Source organism: Micromys minutus (genome assembly GCF_963924665.1).
Source record: "Micromys minutus genome assembly, chromosome: 13".
NCBI classification, from domain to species: domain Eukaryota; kingdom Metazoa; phylum Chordata; class Mammalia; order Rodentia; family Muridae; genus Micromys; species Micromys minutus.
Genome location: NC_137982.1, coordinates 42,295,932 through 42,313,822, shown reverse-complemented (window position 1 = coordinate 42,313,822; position 17,891 = coordinate 42,295,932). Strand labels below are relative to the sequence as shown.

The 17,891-nt window shown below is 43.4% G+C and overlaps 1 protein-coding gene and 1 pseudogene across 3 annotated transcripts in view; both read right to left on the bottom strand.

Moving 5' to 3' along the window:
• The window catches only part of CERS6 (ceramide synthase 6), a gene marked incomplete at both ends in the record, with an annotated part of 230,953 nt that overhangs the window by 144,829 nt on the left and 68,233 nt on the right, over positions 1 to 17,891 (bottom strand). For both annotated transcript variants that reach the window (XM_080928227.1, XM_080928226.1), the window contains one exon: positions 13,600 to 13,730. In XM_080928227.1, the coding sequence (XP_080784353.1) occupies positions 13,600 to 13,730 (131 nt within the window). The remainder of the gene's footprint in view (positions 1 to 13,599; positions 13,731 to 17,891) is intronic.
• On the bottom strand, positions 9,836 to 11,247 carry LOC308428761 (splicing factor ESS-2 homolog; annotated as a pseudogene). The gene has a single exon. The product of its transcript is annotated as a splicing factor ESS-2 homolog (transcript).

Genomic DNA, 17,891 nt, shown 5'->3' with positions numbered 1-17,891 from the left:
CATCCTCCTCCGAGCACCAGGCAAAGACATGGAAAACAGACGTGTATGTAGGCAAATCACTCATACACGTAAAATAAAATGAAACTTGAAAAGTAGCACAGTCCACATTTTAAAAAGAGGGTGCCAGCAGGTCTGGCTTAAAACAGACTTCCGATGACAAATCAGGATACGAAATTCAGCTTACCTACCACTGAACCAACAGTGAGGCGCTGGAGATGAGGTGTTTCACTTAAGTACTCCAGGTAATGACAGCCTAGCTGAGATGTTGAACAACTTTGCTAATAAGTAGATTCCACTGCCACCATGAGGCCTGGCATCTTAGAAAATTATGCTTGCTCAGCTCTGTGATCCCAGCGGAAATCGACAGAGATACAGCAACATGCACACCGCACACTATCCCCTTTGTTCCCAGCAGCATCCTCTGACTAGGAGGTTGCTGCCACCCTTTCGTACCAGCAGCATTCGGCAGAGTGAACTCACTCACCAAGGTCACACAACTAGAGGAAGAATGTGGACCGCTTGCACCCGACTCCTACCATCAATCTTGTTCAGGTTGCTTCCTTAGCTCCTAAAACTGGTGATGATCATGTTAAACTGCAAGCACCTGTCTCCAGGAGCCATGCTGACCCACTTGGCTACTCAGACTGTCCTGCCATAGGCAGTGGAGGCTTTACCTAGGCCAGGGCCACTGGGCACCAGGCTTTGTTCCTCCCTCCCTCCTGGTAGAGGCAAGCTGTATCCTCTCAGAATCACTTGGGCAGATTTTAAATCCCTGTGGTTCAAAGAGATTCACTGCATGTTCTGACATTTCTCATGTGGTGCTTCAAAAGCCCTGGCTTCTGCACACACAGCAGGCATCACTCCTTGCTGAAGTAGGGCACCTTTGCTCACCCTCATCGGTCACACCCGTGCAAAACAGCAAGCCAATGGTGCCGAGGCTCTCTCACATTGTTGTTGTATCTTTTTTTCTCTCCTCTGTGTGTGTGTGTGTGTGTGTGTGTGTGTGTGTGTGTGTGTGTGTAATGCCACAGTCGACAGTTCTGCAGAATCATGTGGATTCTGCCTCCTTGGGTTGTACAGAATACAATAGCTTCTTTGTCTATCAAAAGCCTCTTTTCTCGCATCTTTCTTCCCTAACAACTCTTTTAAGTGAGGCTGTGGAAAAGATGGCTATTTGCTTCACACATTCTCTCAGCTTTACTAATGCCAGAACACAGGTTACAGTGAAGGAACTCACACCCACTACGCTCATTAGGTGCAACACACCTCTCTACATATGAACTCAACTGTATGGGGTAGCCACTATTATAACACACATTTCATACACAAATAGGCTCAGGGTTGCCAAGCTCTTTTGCGAAACATCCCACAGGGTTTTATTGAAAAGAAGGGGTGGATTCAGACTGCCCTGGCTCGACGGCTCACTCCAGTGGTTTCTCTGTGAGGTCTGTGAGGATATAATATCTTCCCATGTGAGCACTGACAGGAATTTCATATCTGCCTGTATATGATTCCCTCTGCCCAAAACACTAGATGAGGGCAGCAGTTTGCAGTGTGTGGAGCAGAGTGGCTCAGGAAGACACACGCACACATGCCCAAACAAACAAACCCAGCCGCACATGCACATCATACCCACTAGATGTTGGAATTTGCACTCTGACCTCAGGTATCCTCCTTTGGTCACCTCCCAGTGGCTTCCAGTCTGTGATCCTTCCTACACTGCTGTAGCCTGGCCAGTGAACCTCCTACATTGTGGGTATCACTTTATCTATAGCATTTAAGGAGAGATCAAGGCTAAATGGACCCATTCAGGTAGGACCCTGCTTGGTTTGATGTTTCCTTTGGGAAAGACAGAGGAATTCCTTAAAGTAGAGGCCAAGGGAAAATTTGGGAGAAACCAGACTCAATCCATCTTGACTTCAGACTTCTGACCTCCAGGACTAGAACAAAATAATTTCTGTTCAACCCACTCAACCTGTGGTATTTCCTTACGGTAGCTCAGGCAGACCAAAATGCCAACATCAACAAGCAAACTCAAGGACTTTTCCAAGAAAAGGTGTCATAGTTATTACAGCAGTTGAGGACCTCTTAAATCAGTTAACGTGTGAGAAACTGGGCTGGTATTTTTATTAGGTGTCTACATTTTTCAGCATATTGTGGATAAAATGTCACTATGCCTTATGCTAGTTTGTTCTGTCACGCAACTCTACACTGTGGAGCCATTTGTAGAGACAAGTATACCATATCAGCCAACAGTGGCGGGCTAGACCATTACTCAGATGATTCACTGATCCTGAAGACAAAGGACATGGTGTTTCAACAGCTTCTTCAGGCAGTCAGACAACGGAAGTTCTCTCAAACGCTAACTCAAGCATAGCTCTTCAAACACAGTAGAGCATGGAGATGCAGAGGCAGGGGTGAAACTGGAAAGCTGGCCCATGGCTCTCCCTTTTCCTTACCATCTATCTGTAGGTACCAACCTATCAATACACAGTACTGCTTGTATATGTACATTTGTGTAAGCACACATGTGAGTTATGATACTATGGAAGAATTAAATGATAAATACTTATTTCCAGACAATAGGTTTTGGAGTAATTTCTCCTAATTTTTAATGAATAATATACATGCTTTTATAAATGCTTCATAACCAAAATTGATTGTCCTGACTTCAGGACTATTCTAAATCAGAAGTAAACTTATATATTTGAAATAGGAAAAGAAACAAAATGGTTTACAGGTTCAAAAACCTGGTAGGCAAGCATTCATTATGAATAATAGTCTTAATAAGTTTGATTATTCCTCTTCTTTGTCTTCATACGTTTCCATGTTGGATACAATTATTTGAGAATTTACATTAAAAAGACTGCTATTAATTTATCATCTAAAGCGAAACCAATGGACCAAACGCAAGCACAGCACAAACTTACTAAACATGCAACCAGCTAACTGAAGTACATGCCTTGTTTGATATTTGTACCAGTGGTTTGGTTTGGTGTGATTAGTCAGTGCACATGAATGAGATGTATAGCCAGAGATCATGAAGAATGTGAGGGATGTGATCCAAATGGAAAGCCTGAGTTGGCTGTACGACAGACCACAGGTCCAGAACAGAAAGAAGGAGCAAGGCTTAACCTGAGAGTCTACGTAGAAGGCTACACTACTGATAGGCTACCTTATCAGTCTTCAGATCTTCCACCATCAGAGTGGAGAGGACATTAACACCTTCAATGGGTGCAAGGTTGAGCCAAACACAGCTATGTACCCCTAAGACACCACATTCCAGGAATAACGGCATCCTATTCCATGTGGGTTGATGTTAACGTGATACGTGATTGGACAGTGGAGAGGTAGGCAGGAAAGGCTAAGAAGGCAAAAGAGGAGGAGAGGCGGAGGTTCCGGGAGGAACAGAGATGGAGGCAGATGTATATGTTTCTCTCGGTGCATCTCTAGTTTGATGAGGTTGTTATTATTTCTAAAGGTTTCTATGGGTCTTTTTATTCCACATAGAAGGGAACTTTGTATCTTTGTCCGTTGGTTGTAGGCTTATTATGTAGAGGGTTTGTGGATTGAGAATTTAATACATAAACCTGCTTGATAAGCTACCGGGCTTTGGAGTCATGTAGAGGAAAGGAACACGACAGGGCCGTCGTATCCACCCAGAACAGAAATAACAGGATGGGCAGAGTGAATCGCCTGGGAAGGCAACCTCGTGGAGAGTGTGGCTTGCGGATCATGTGACAGAGTTCATGCACTCAGCTCCACACTGGAGCACTCTCGGAGTGAGACCGTGGGGGACCATAAAAGGTTAAGCCATCTTTTTAATATTTACTGCAACAATTCCAGATATGTCCTGATGCTCCTATGGTAGGGAAATGCTGGGAAGTACCAGACACTGGGAGACGGCATTATCTGTCTAGAGAATGTCAAAGGAAATACCAGTATAGTTTTACAATCTTAAGGCAGAACACAGTACACAGCTAGGCTGGGTAGAGGCAGCTGTCTGTTTCAGTACCATCCAAGAGCTTAGAAGAGTTTTACATATTTTTAACGGCTGAAAGGGTTTAGAAACCTAGTATAATATGAAAATGATATATTCACAATTCAATCTCAAAAAAAATTTTCTTAGAAGTTAGCTCCTCCCATTGGTACTGTCTCCAGCTACTCTTGAGCCACAATGGCAGAGTTGTCATTACGACAAACCCATCCTGCTCTTGAGTACTTACATTCAGCATGTATTTAAAATTCTGCCCACTTCTGCCCCCAAACTAAAACTGGCATTGAATACAACCTATATGTTGTGAAGTATTTAAAATAACAGCATTGAAGAGTAGTATAAAATATGCACTGAGAAATATTGGGCATTTATGTGCTTTGGATGATGGCACTGAGCCATCCAGCAACAGTTTCATATCTGTGAACAGTCACTCCCACCACCATAAAAGCAACAAAGATCATTTCTGTGCTTTTCAAGAAAAAAAGATTCCAATTATATAACCAGATTTTGTTTAGACTCAGGATCAGGATAGGTACATTCCTGATTATACATCCAATATTTAAAGAAAAAAAGATAAAGATGATTCCTACTTAAAAAAAAAAAAAAAAAAAGAAAACAACAAAAAAACCAAACTAAACCAACCAACCAACCAAACAAAGAAAAACTGGCATTGAATGGGCTGGATAAACAACCCAGTTGGCAAAATCCCTGAGATCCTGAGTTTGGATTTCTAGTATCCATATAAAAAGGCTGTGCATGGTAGCACATGGTTATAATTCCAACAGCAGGGAGTCAGAGAAAGGCAGACATTGTCAAACCTATTCCGCTCCAGGCCTCTGAGTTCTATACATATGCACACCTTTACATGTGGCAACAATACCTCTACACACAATAAACAAAAGTAATTGTATTCATGATTTAAAGCCAGCATTAGCTTCACATGACCCTGTATAACAAAGTAAGAGAAGGTCAGTTTTGTTAGTAAATTTTATAAAATTTCATTAGTCCATTGCATGATAGGATGAAAAGGCAACTCTGGGTTTTTCTTCTAGCAAAATTTGCTTCTTCCCAGATGAAGGGAGATATGGGAATAGTTCACTTATATTTTGTTGAGGTGTTTATTTGAAAACAAATATGTGTTTATGAAAATTTAATAAAGGTATTTGTCATATGATGTACTCAGGTCTCATATTAAAGAATTTAAAAGACTTGACTCCTTGTCTCCTGTGCAATTTGACTCCTGTTCTTCCACCCCAGTTATTAGTTCTATTTCCTCTTTAAGGTCACAAGCAGCACTGTTCATTTATCCAAATAAAACAGCAATTTTTCACTCACAGTGACCAAATTAATGGCATGAAGGCAACTAATTAGACCCTCATTATCACTGGCAAGTTCTCCCAAATCCAGTGGAATTACATATTGAGAAAATCACAGGGCTTCTTTGTAGAAACAAGGTCATGACTTCAAGGCTCTGCCATTCCAGAGCAGTATCCAGAAACAGGGGCATTTGGGGTGATTTTAATCCATATCAATTCTGAGATAGAATTCCTAATGGGAGTCTCAGGTGTCATTTTCTAGAACCTGAAGTTCTGTTCTTCAAAGCCACGGGGGATAAGTTCAGTTAGAGTAATTGTTATTATTAATCTTTGAGGTGTGAATGTTTTTCACCCTACATTTTAAGGTTATCACACAGCAAGTTTATCCTTTCAATTACATACTGCTTAAATTAAAGGTACATAGGATATTTACTCCCTGACAGGTGCTAGTAAATGTGCTTCATGGCACCGCAAGGGAGTCCATATTTCCTTAAACAAAAGGTAATATAACAGAAAAACTACATATATAGTATGTATACACATTTATCTATAACTACCGAGACACACAGCAAATCTGTGTTCTCCAACTTTTTGTATGATTCTCATTCTTCTGAATAGAAGCCATTTTTTTTTTCTTTAACCAGGAGACAGAGTACGGAAGAGAGAAGAATGAGAATTTTACTGCACTTGGGACACACATTCTAAAAGTAACATGACCAAACACGCTGGAGTAAGACCTACATATCCATTTGGCAAAATAAAATAAAATGATTCTTTTGCTCACACAAAATACCGAACAAAAACAATGTGAGCAAAAGGGTGTATTTGGCTTTCTCTTTCACTCCATCATGGAGGAAGACTAGGCAGGAAGTTGGAGACCAGAAAGGAAGTAGAGGACACAGAGGTTCTTTCCATAGACTGTTCAGCCTTTCTTACATAAGCCAGAACCACCTGCCATGAGTGGTGCTGACCTTAGTGAGCTGGACCCTTCCAAACTAACCATTAGCTAATAAAATGCTCCCACACCTGTCTATAAGACAATATGATACAGGCAATTCCTCAAATGATTTTCCTTCTTTCTAGGTGACTCTAGTTTGTGCCATATTATATATAAAAATAAAAATAAAAAAACCCAAAAACACAAAAAATCTAACCAGCATGACTGAGTCCTGGTCAGCTCAACATACAAACCCATAACCTTTCCTTTGTCATTTGTTCCCAATATCTCATGTTAATATTACAATGTAAAACACAATCCGGGTTTTTAAATCCCATAGTCTAATAAATTTTTCCAACACTTTAAAAGTCCAAGTTATCTTAATTAAAAGTATCCAGTCTCTTAACTATGGGTTCCTACAAAAATAAGTTACATAGTTTCTAGTTCTAAAAGGGAAGGGGGGACACAATTACAGTCAGATCAAGGAACAGCCAAAGTCTACTCAAGATCTTCTGGAGTCTCATTGGCTTGGCTACCTCCATTTCTCTAGATCTGCAATTTGCAGCTCACATGGCTTGTCTTTCAGGCTCGGGCCAGCTCGTTCTACACTGCTTTTATCCTTGGCAATCATATCATCACCTCGGAATTTCCAACTGTAGTTGAGGTTATACCTTTGTCTGTGGTCTCCAGGCTTCTTAGGGTACCAAGCTTGAGCCTTGCAATTCCTGGGTCTCCACTGCAAGTGAGGCTGCATATTCAGCAAAGGCCTCTTGGCCTCTTCACAGGGATTCCAACCTTGCAGGGTGCGGAGCCTCAGCTGCTCCCCCCGACTCCTCAATACCCTCAAAACCAGTATCATGTGGGAGACTATATACATTTCCAAGTTCCAATACCAACTTGAGATGCAGCCTTGGCTCTCCAGTGGACTACAGCTTCTATGTGAAGGCTCTGAGGAAATATTCCTCAGATTTCGCCTCAGTGATGTTAATCCCTTATTTGCCTTAGACGATTTCTCAATCCTAGCTAACCAGCATGAATGTTTCACTGAAGCAAAGGTTTCATTTTCGGTTTCACTTTTAGTCCTAGCTGACCGCAAGCAGATTCTTAATTCTTTAACCATACAACACACAGGCAGAACAACAGAGCCCTTGAGGGACAGATTATCAAAGCTCCCTGTGAAATGTAACAAGCCAGGCTGTGATGATTTGCATTTCTCTCAGCATTATCTTCAAAGGTTACACAAAATAGCTTCCTCCCAAGAGCAGTCCAGTACTGCAATACCCCACATTCATGACGCCAATCTACCTTAATTTGCTTTCTGTTATTAAGATAAAATACTGACCAAAGCAACTTGTGCAGGAAAAGGTTTGTATTGCTTACCCTTCCCAATCACAATTCAACACTAGGGAAAGAACTTGGGGGCAGGAACTAAATCCAGGACTGCCTCAGTGAGAACTGCTGTTGCCGTGGGAACCATGATCACAACAACCTGAGGAGGAAAGGCTTTATTTGGCTTAATTCCACATCTAGGCTTATCACCAAAGGCAATCAAGACAGGAACTCAAACAGGGCAGAACCCTAGACAGGAGCTGATGCAGAGGCTATGGAAGAGTGCTTCTTACTGGCTTGCTCAGCATGGCTTGCTCAGTCTGCTTTCTTATAAAACCCAGAGCCACAAAAGCCCAGGCACCCAAACCCACAATGGGTTGGGCCCTCCCCATCAATCACTAATTTTAAAAAAATGCTACAGGTCTGCCTACAGTTAGATCTTATGGAGGCATCATCTCCATTGAGAGTCCCTCCTCTCAGATGACTACAGTGTCAAGTTCACATACACACTATCCAGCCCAGAGACTGTGAAGGAATGTGGCTTAGTGGTTTGGTCTCCATGGATGTTTACACCTGATTTTCTACATAACTACCTGTCCAAGGGAAGCACTGCTCACAGTGGGTTGGACCCTCCCACAACCAACAATAACCATTAAAATGTCCTACAGACATGCCAACAGGTCAGTCCGATTGAAGCCATTTCTTGAAATTCCCTCTTCCAGTGGATTCTAATTTGTGTTGAGTCACCAACAACAAAAAAAAACAAACAAACAAACAAAAAAACCAAACAGTACACCTTCCCTGGTTGACAACTGTTCCTCCAGATCTGTGTGTGTGTGTGTGTGTGTGTGTGTGTGTGTGTGTGTGTGTGTGTGTGTGTGTGTGTGTGTGTAAGGGAGGAAATGGTTTATTCAGATCACACTTTCAAGTCAGTCCATCACGGAGGGAAGCCAGAGCAAAGACTTAAGTAGGAGCTGAAACGGAAATCATGAAGGAGTGCTGCTTCCGGGCTGGCTTCCTCCCAGACTTTCTTACACAACACAGGACCTCTTGCCCAAGGATGCCACTGTGGGGCCCTGCCCTTCTACATCAACCAGCAATCAAGAAAGTGCCTGCAGACGTGCTGTGAGGCCAATCTGATGAGAGGTAATTCTTCAGTTGAGGTTCCTTCTTCCCAGGCAATTCTATCTTCTGTCAAACTGACAAAAGCTAAGTAGTACAAGGGGGACGGTACCCAACCTTGGTGGTCTCCAGAGACCATGAGTGCTGAGGCCCGAGAGACCCAATGCCAGCAGGTTAGAAAAGGTGGCTCTCACAGAATGAAAGCAAGACCCAGGTGTCTGAAGAGTGTGGCTGTGGCATCAACAGCCTGGGCTGTTCAGAGGGCAGGCCCTAGAATGCCAGTTGAGGCCTGAAAACCGTAGGCTAGGGAATTAGATCAGTTTTTGGCTAGGCCAAACGGGGACCCTTTAGCTCTCTCTGTAGAGGCTCACAGACATGGCTAGCCTCTAGTTGCTTGAGGGCTAATTACTCTCAGCTGCTGGTGCGCATGGCGTTTGCAAGTTTTCAGGGAGCCCACACTCTTTCTTCTCACAGTGCAGCTCAGGCTGAGGTAAGCCAGTGTCTTAGCCGAGTCCAGTAGGCAGAGAGGAAGACCAGGAGGCAGCCATATTGCTGGGAGATACTTGCTCGAGTCACAGGAAGAGGACTGGCCCTGGTGAACCTGATGCTCTGGTCCTTTCAGACCCCGGAACCAACAAACTGAATAGTCAGCCCTGGCTGGGAGACCATAAGTTCAATGGTGAAACTTTTGGGGTCTGTGCTACCCTTTAAAGTGGAAGGCTCTGGGTGACCTAGCATAGAAGGCAGCTCTGTGAGTCAAAGTAATCCTCCCCCAGAGCCCCTTTCTTCTAACCCCGAGATTCTGAGACACCCACGTGCACCCCAGGACATGGATCAACAGCCTGGCCAGAGAGTGCCAGCTGTTCTTTAATGAGGATTCAATTGGGGGTTAACTAGAAGGCAGTTTCAGCAGGGCTCTGGGGGACAGCACCAACGCTATACTCCCAAGGGAGTGGTTCCCATAATGTGCCAACCTGACCATGGGCACAGCACTGTATACTTGTGGTTCCTGGAATAATCAACTGCCCATGGCCGGGTTCTCCAAGGTCTGGAATCCTCTGAGGAGTAGAAAGCCGCCCTAGACGTTCCACAAAGTATCCCACAAAACTTCCACAGATCCAGCCAGACCTGGCTCTAAAAGAAGTCTGAAGCTCTGTGCCGGGCAGGGAGCTGCAGCAGGTTGGGACGAAGGCTGCATCCTGTGTGAGGGGTGTGCGTGTAGCAGACCCCGGGGCTGGTGTGCTTGTGGGTGTCTGTGGCCCACCAGCTGGGGTCTTGAGGTGGTTAGAGTGTGCTGGGAATGGTGTATAGCTGGCCCACAGGGCACGGTCTGTATACTTGCTGCTGTCCTGCTTATGAGGCACTGCAGGGCTGGGGACATGGCTGGGCTCAGGCCTTTAGGAGTAAGACTGGCCAAGTTCTCTGTAACTCTCCGCAATGCTTCCTGCTTCTTGGTCTGGGTTTTGGCAGCTGCTTCATTGGCCATCTTTAGGCCCAGACGCTCCCTGCATCCTGGCTCCAAGATCTTGAATGTGGGTCCAGGTGTCCTGTCCACATAGGGGCTCTCAGATCCTTCGACTCTCAGGGGCATATTCTCAACCTCTCCCCATGTCATCAGTGGGGACTCATTCACACCAGGAGCAGAAGAAGGAGTGGCAATGAATCTAAAGCCACCCACTCTGGGGGACTCCTGGGGAATGAGTTCCTTGCTATCAGGGCCGACCTTGCCCTGTTTGTGGTAGGCATTGAGAACAGCTGCCTGCGAGGCTGGGACCGGCTCAGAGCCTGACTGAACATGCGTTCTTGTGCACTATCTGCCGCGGCTTCTCAAACAGCTGCTCTTCATCAGGGACACCCTCAGGACAGTACATCAGAGAGTTCTGGGCCTTGTGCTTCCTGCTCTCGACGGCTTGGTGCTCTGCCGATGGGAGTTCAAGACTGTTTCTGTCGCTTCTCAAATTCCTCCTCAGCCTGATAGAGCCATGCATGGCAGGCATGGCTTTTATCCTGGGCCACCTCCATGAGCTCCCAGAAGGAGGCATTGTCCTCACTTGTGCAGTGGCTCAAAAAGACGTCCAGGCTGGGCAGCGGCTCCTTCTCCTCCTCTCCAACCTCTCCTGTATCTTCTATCTAAGTCTCGGCCCTGGGGCCGGGTCTTGCTGCCAGCACACCAGAGCCCGGGTGTACCTCAGGAGTTTCAAAAGTGGCTGGAGTAACAGGGTGGTGGAGGTTCCCGAGATATCTTGCCCAAAGCAGAGCCAAACTTGATGGCAATCTCCATTTTCCTCAGCTTCCAGGTATTCCTTCTGCGCCTGTAGCTTCTCCACATCAGGGAAGATGTCTCTCTGGATAACTGTCTGAAGTCCCTCGGTGTACTCTTCTTCATCCAGAACCCACTGCCTGCTTCTGGAAACCCCAGCTTCTCTGGCCTCACCAGCCGCACACTTCCAGGGGGTGGGGGGCTGTATGAATGCTCTTACACCAACTTCCTGGTTATGGAGCCCTGTGGTAACGGAGATCAGTGACTCCTTCCTGAACAGTGCCATTTTAAGCCATGATCAGTTCACGGGTATTTGGTAGAGTCTTTGTGTTATAGAAAAGGCCGGGAAGAATTCGTGTGGTCCTGTACCCCTTGGCAGTTAGTTTTGATACAAGGAAGAGATTAAGAATAGTTAAGTGATCACACAAAGCAAAAGGTGATTCCATCTCAAACATCAACCACTGCAGTAAGTGCTCTGAGAACTTGAAAGAAGTCATGCTCAGTCCAGACCCATGAGTCAGGCCATACTTTGGTCTGTGCCTAGGATTTGAGGAATTGGTAGGGAAAGAGTACAATCAGGCAGTCTAGGCTAAGAGTACTGCATATGACATGTGAATGAGGAAAGGCAGTAAAAGCTCAACCCTGTAGAAGGAAGAGGTTGCTCTAACTGACCTCAGCGGGCTAAGGCCAGACTCTGGTTATCAAGATAAGAAGCCCAGTAACTCAAGCCTCAGTTGTACAAAGAACATCGGAGTTTTAAAGTGACAGGCTGTGGGGACAGAACATTTTAGAATGATGTTTGGGAGTTATCACTGTAGTAACACAGGATGCTGCAGGGAGTGAAATGAATCCTTGGTAGAAATATCTGCACTGGACACATATGGCTTGGGAAGCAGTTCTAGAGAGAAATGATTTCTGGAGAGACTAAGGTAGGTTGAGGAAAGAAAAGAAGCCGGAGACTAATCTGGAGAGGAAGTGCATTAGAATCCACAGGAGGAACTCAGAGTAAGCATGTGAACAGCCCTGGGAATAGGGAACTACTCCACCCAAGAAGTCAAGAGTAGTGTCCAATAAGAGAACATCAATACTGGGTCACGCACATGGACCAAGTGGTAGCAATGACCCATTGGTCATCCCAGAAAGGCCCACATGCCTCCAAGAGTTGATCATTTTGTTATGATCTTTAGTTCCTGACTGTCCATAAGAATCACTTAACATACACACCTGACTATTATTTAACATGGACATGTGCATATATATGTTCAGGTCTCCATCTGACACAGGTACAATGAGCTTTATAACATACATCCCCCTTCATAACATGCATTCCCCTTCATAACATACATCCCCCTTCATAACATACATCCCCCTTCATAACACGCATTCCACTTCTCCACTGTGCCTGTACACTGCCACACCTCTAGCCCTCATTTAGAAACATTTCTAAGTAAAGGTAACAATGACAACTTCCTGGTTACACAGGTAAAGACTGAATTTAAAGAAAGACACAGACAATGAATCTAGCAGTGACCACTACTTAAAATGTAGTGCCCCGACCAGCAGCATCAAGGGACACTGGTAAGCTTGTTAAAGCTGCAGTGTCTCAGCTGCCTATCCACACACAGCCTGTTTCACTGCAGCTGGGTGTGTACATGACAATTAGATCATCCCCTGATTTTCCTAGGTGTATTCTAGTATCATCATCTGAAGGTACGGTGCACTTCTTGTGTGTGTGTGTGTGTGTGTGTGTGTGTGTGTGTGTGTGTGTGTGTGTGTGTTAAAGTATTTGTATGAGTGGTGCACTTGTTCCTGCACGGGGAGGCCAGAAGTCGATGACTGGACAGTGATGTCCCCAATCACTTCTCACCTTAGAAACAGGGTCTTTCTACTGGAAGACCCTGGGATGCATCCACTCATCTAGACAGCTGGCCACCGCGCTGCAGGATCTGTCACCCCTGTGCTAGGATCCCAGGTGCACACTGCCGTCCCAGCTTTGACCTGAGTACCCAGGGTCTCAACTCAGATTACTAACAGAGCCCTCTGCCTACCATTGTCTTGTATTATTTTTAGCAGCTTTATTAGCACACAGTCTATAAGCCATGAAATTCCAATTCTGCAAACAGAAGAGACTTTCATTGTATCCCTTACTGTCAAGCAATGCCTCATTAAAATGCATTCAGAAATAGAATATAGCTATTTCTTAAATCTCTAGGCATACAGGACTTTGTTATTACTCCTTGATTAACATTATCGTACATATCTTAGTTTTTATTAGTGGGAAATAGGTCTTGATAAAATTCTGTCTATTCAATTGAAAACGTGAAAGCTTTCTGTGCCTCTGAATGCTGCATTTCAAAGATGACTGGTTAAAAACACCATGACATGCCTTCAAATCTATTTCCTTGAAGTTACATTAGGAAGCTGAGTTTATGTATTGGATCCACACTAGAAATCCCAACCCTTATACACTCCTGTTCTCTCAGACTTTCCTGATCCATTTTCCCACCAGGTGTCATACTTCATAAGGGGGTGGAGTCTGCCAACATCTGTTGTTTTCCGAGTCTGGGTGAAAATAAGGAACAAGACAAGGTTTTTCCTTTAAAAACCTGGGGAGGGGGGAGAGAAGACAAGAACTTACATGCTCTCACAGAACCTGGTCAGAGTGCTGGGTTTCTCCTGGTTGCGTCTTTGTCGAAACCAGCGTTGGATGCTCCGAACGTCCCAGTCCAGCTGCTTGGAGAGCCCTTCTAATCTCTTCTCATCAGGATGCTGTGAGACAAGGCACCAGAGAAACCATGTTCACCCATTTTTGCTTATGTCATGTACTGGGCTGACCTGACGTACGGTTGGATTGCCCCTCTATTTTCCTCTGCCGGCACTTTAGTATTTGTGACTGAGCACCTAGTCTATCTACTGGAGGCATGAGCAAAGATAACTCCTGGATTACTCATTATGAAACAAGGCAGAAAGATAAAAATCTTGCCCCAATGCTTCCATTCTTTTTCTTATCAGCAAATACTTGTTATGAAGCAACCAGCAACCAAGAAAGAGTGAACCAGCCAGCTAGCTGAGTCAGCTCCATTGGCCTTCCAGGGCAGAATTTACAGAGATGTCAACCAAATGTTTCACCTTCTCAGGGAGAAAAATATATTAACATATCTTATATAGATAGATAATATAGAAAAGACCAAAAAAAAAAAAAAAAAACCCAAAAATGAGAAGATCCCAAAACGTACCGGCTAAGGCGTTACTTCTAGTGCTACACACATCTCTACACATCAGTTCCTTCCCCATCTACCACGTCTTCCTCCTTGGCTTCCCTCACCATCCCCTTTCACCTCAGCACGCATCTAGCCTTACTAACAGTGCATATTACCTACGGGAACTTGGGTGGTGTAAAGAATGAGATGGTTTTGGCAGTAGCCACAGACCCAGTTCCTCGCCCCACTTAGCCTCTCGGAGCCCTGGTCTCTTTTTCAATATAAACAAGGGTAACCGGTTTATCAATGTACGGGGGCTATGGCAAGGACTGTGAACATGCATGTTAAACTGAGGGTTATCTGTCTTCTTTTTCTCCCTCCCACCTCTTCGACATGTAAAAGAACCTCTTGTTGACAACGATCACAAGAGAGGAACCTACTATACACCAAAACCAGCAAAGAGAGCTCCATTCTTTAACATATTGCTTGATTTAAGGCTGATGAGCAGCGGGGGAATAAAAACAGAAAGGAGGGAGAAGCCCTGCCAACCAGGATGCAAAAGAATGTGCACACAGGATGGAAAGTGTCTCGGCAGCTCAAGGGGGCTGCATTTCCACAGTGCACCTTTCACCGGAGTGAGGAGTGAAGCCTTTGGGGAGAGTCCACGGCACAAAACCAGCGCTCTCCTAGTGAGATCTGATCACTATTCGTCCCTCCACTGCCTTCTGTCCCCCCAACCTTCTCCCCAATCCCTTCCCTTGCTCTCTCCTACCCCTCCAAAATCCAAGAAATATACACTCCTGGCACCGGGATCACATACTTCCAGACTTTGGAACTGTGAAGGGTAAACAAATGTCTGTTGCTTAAGTCCCTGTGTACCGCAGTCTGCCATGGTGGCATGGACTGAATGAGATACGGGACAGACACATGCCCGAAATCAGAGCCAATGACATCCAGTTACAAAGGTCAGCTGGGCATGTGTCGGAGTTCCTTTTGGTAGTAACAAGAGAATATAAATCTCCTTTTATGCCTTTCTTAATTGAAAATATGAGACAAGCGAGGGGAGTCACTGCCTATAATATATTGGTTATACTACAATCCTGTTAAAATGAGTATTTTATCAATATTTCGACAGCCTCATACAATATATGTAACATTCTGTGATTATATTCAACCTACTACGCGAGTGTCTTCCTTACTTTCTGTTCCAATTCCTTGATCCTAACTGGCCCTCCGATGGCTACACCACTGATGAAGAAAATGACACTGTCTCCGGTAGCAACCAGAAACAAAGAAAAAACAAACAAAAAGCAACCAGCAAACCTCGGGAAGGAGGCAGGACCTTAAGGACAAGGGAAATTTCTGAGTTTACTAGTAGTGGGGGAAAAATCTCCAGGGTTCACAAATTAAAAACGGTGAAGCTAAAGTTTCAGCATCCAACACTGACCCTGTTTACCTCAGCCTTCTTACTTCCTCTGACAGGAAACCACCTCCATTAAATCATTTTTGTTGCCAGGGCTAATTTACATAAACACAATTGAATACATATTTTTATACCTTTCCCCAGACACACAAATTTCTGTAGACTGTGGACTTTGCTCTGGACTTGGGGTTTTCCCCTTTATAATTTGTCTTGGATAGGTTCCAAATCAGCTCGGAACACAGCATCTCTCTTCTGTTGTGAGATGTAAGAGTAAACTCCAACGTTCTAGTCTATCCTGCTAATGGGCACTCTGGCAGCTTGCAAGCATCTAAGAGGACTACAGCGGTAGGTTCTACACGGCACAGTGAATGGTAGGACTCGTTCCTTGGACCCGAAGCATTAGATCCAAGGGTCTGTGCTTTTGTACCTTTTTATACTGAAATTTTACTAACTTTATTAATGTATACCTCAAAAGAAAGAAGGGTCACAACTAGGAGTCACCTCAACACAACAGAATATCTTCATCTTTTCCAGTATAATGCACAAAAAAGTAGATTCTCGGTGTAGTTTTTGACTTTCCCTTTGTCATGAGAGAAACCTCTTGTTCATGTGACTAAAGCCATTCAGACTTCAGGTGAGGTTAAACTCAACCTAGCTTTATTCTCCTGTGATTTGTTAACATATTTGTAGGATTTTTTTTTTTCAGAGTGGTTAAACATTTTTCTCTATTATAAAGTAGGTAGGGTTTATTTTTTTGTTGTTGTTGGTTTTTGTTTTTGGTTTTTGGTCTTTTTTTTTTTTTTTTTTTTTTTTTTTTGCCAGTGAACCATTTCTTTTAAAATTGGCTTACAGTACTCCTTACTGAAACAAACAAACAAAACCATATTTAGTTATTTCCTAAAAATACATTTGAATTCAAAATCTTTTTTCTGTAATTTCACTAGAAATTGTGGTTATAAATATCCTTTAATGCCTTCGGGGTTTTGATAGATTCAAATCTTTGGTGTATTTTGAGGACATATGGCATTCTGTGGGTAGCAGCACTCTTAACATTTTAAATTGTTGCCCTATGTCCCAACACCACAGTTCATCTCCTCCCCACTGAGACGTCACCCTGGTCTACCATCCAAGTCTGTGCTAAGTTTTACTCACAGGTATTTATATTTCTAAGTGACAAGAAGTTAGATGACAAAAATTAGGCTGTTTATATCTAAAAGTGAAACAAGTCCAAATAGACGTTTCTGTTATGTGTAATAAGATCATACCGATTCTTGCACTGCTGTAAGTGGTTATGTGGAATAAGATCATACCGATTCTTGCACTGCTGTAAGCTAATTAACATCTCCATGCAGCTTGTCTCAGTGCTATCCAGACTCTTGAAAGGTTTTCCTCATTCCGGGTGATGATAGTCTTCTTGTGTGTTATTTTTAAAAAAATCATCCTTTCTTATAATCTTTTAACTGTTTTATCATTTGTACATAAAAGCACATTTATTGCTGGTAATTTTGCACTACAATTTTGTTGTTGTGTGGCAGTTTTTCACTCAATTGTAATTTTAAAGGCGTACAATGTTCCTATATTATTGTTATATATATATACATATGTGTATGTATATGTACCCACAAATACTTAATTACAACCTTAAAAATGTATTCATATACTTTTATGCAAAAATGTTGAAAATTTGTACATTTATCTTTGTTTTTTAAAATAAAGTAAAAAACAAACAAAGGCATACAATGACACAACAGTCTTCTACTAGAACACAAGCCCCATAAGCACAGAGAACCTTTAGTGTCCTTTCCACTGGTGCCTATATTATAATAAGACTTAGAAATGCTTTCTGAACGGACATTTAAACAGAAATTTTACCTCCTCCTTTAAATTTAAATGACTCTTATCTACTTACTAGCTCAACCCCACATGAGCAATATGTAAAATTATCACTGTTTCCTCCCCCTTCCTTGTCTGCCCCACCCAACACTTGTCAACAATATAATCTTTCCTGAGGTTTGCTTTTGTACTATTAAATATGCTTCTCCTGCCCTCTGATTAGCCAGCACTAGCTGATCAGCTGCCTCCCAACTAAGCAATTCTGTAACCAGTGACTTCTCATCACCTCGATTCAAGTTAGTTATCCTTTTTTAAACTTCAAGAACACACAACTTCAGCATTCTGTTCTGACACCATCCCTCACATGTCTTCGTCTTAGTTTTACAGTTTAAATATATTCAAAACTCACAAACTTTCCCAGTAATCTTGTATAATCTTCTGGTTAGCTAAAATATATACCAACAACCTCCTTAA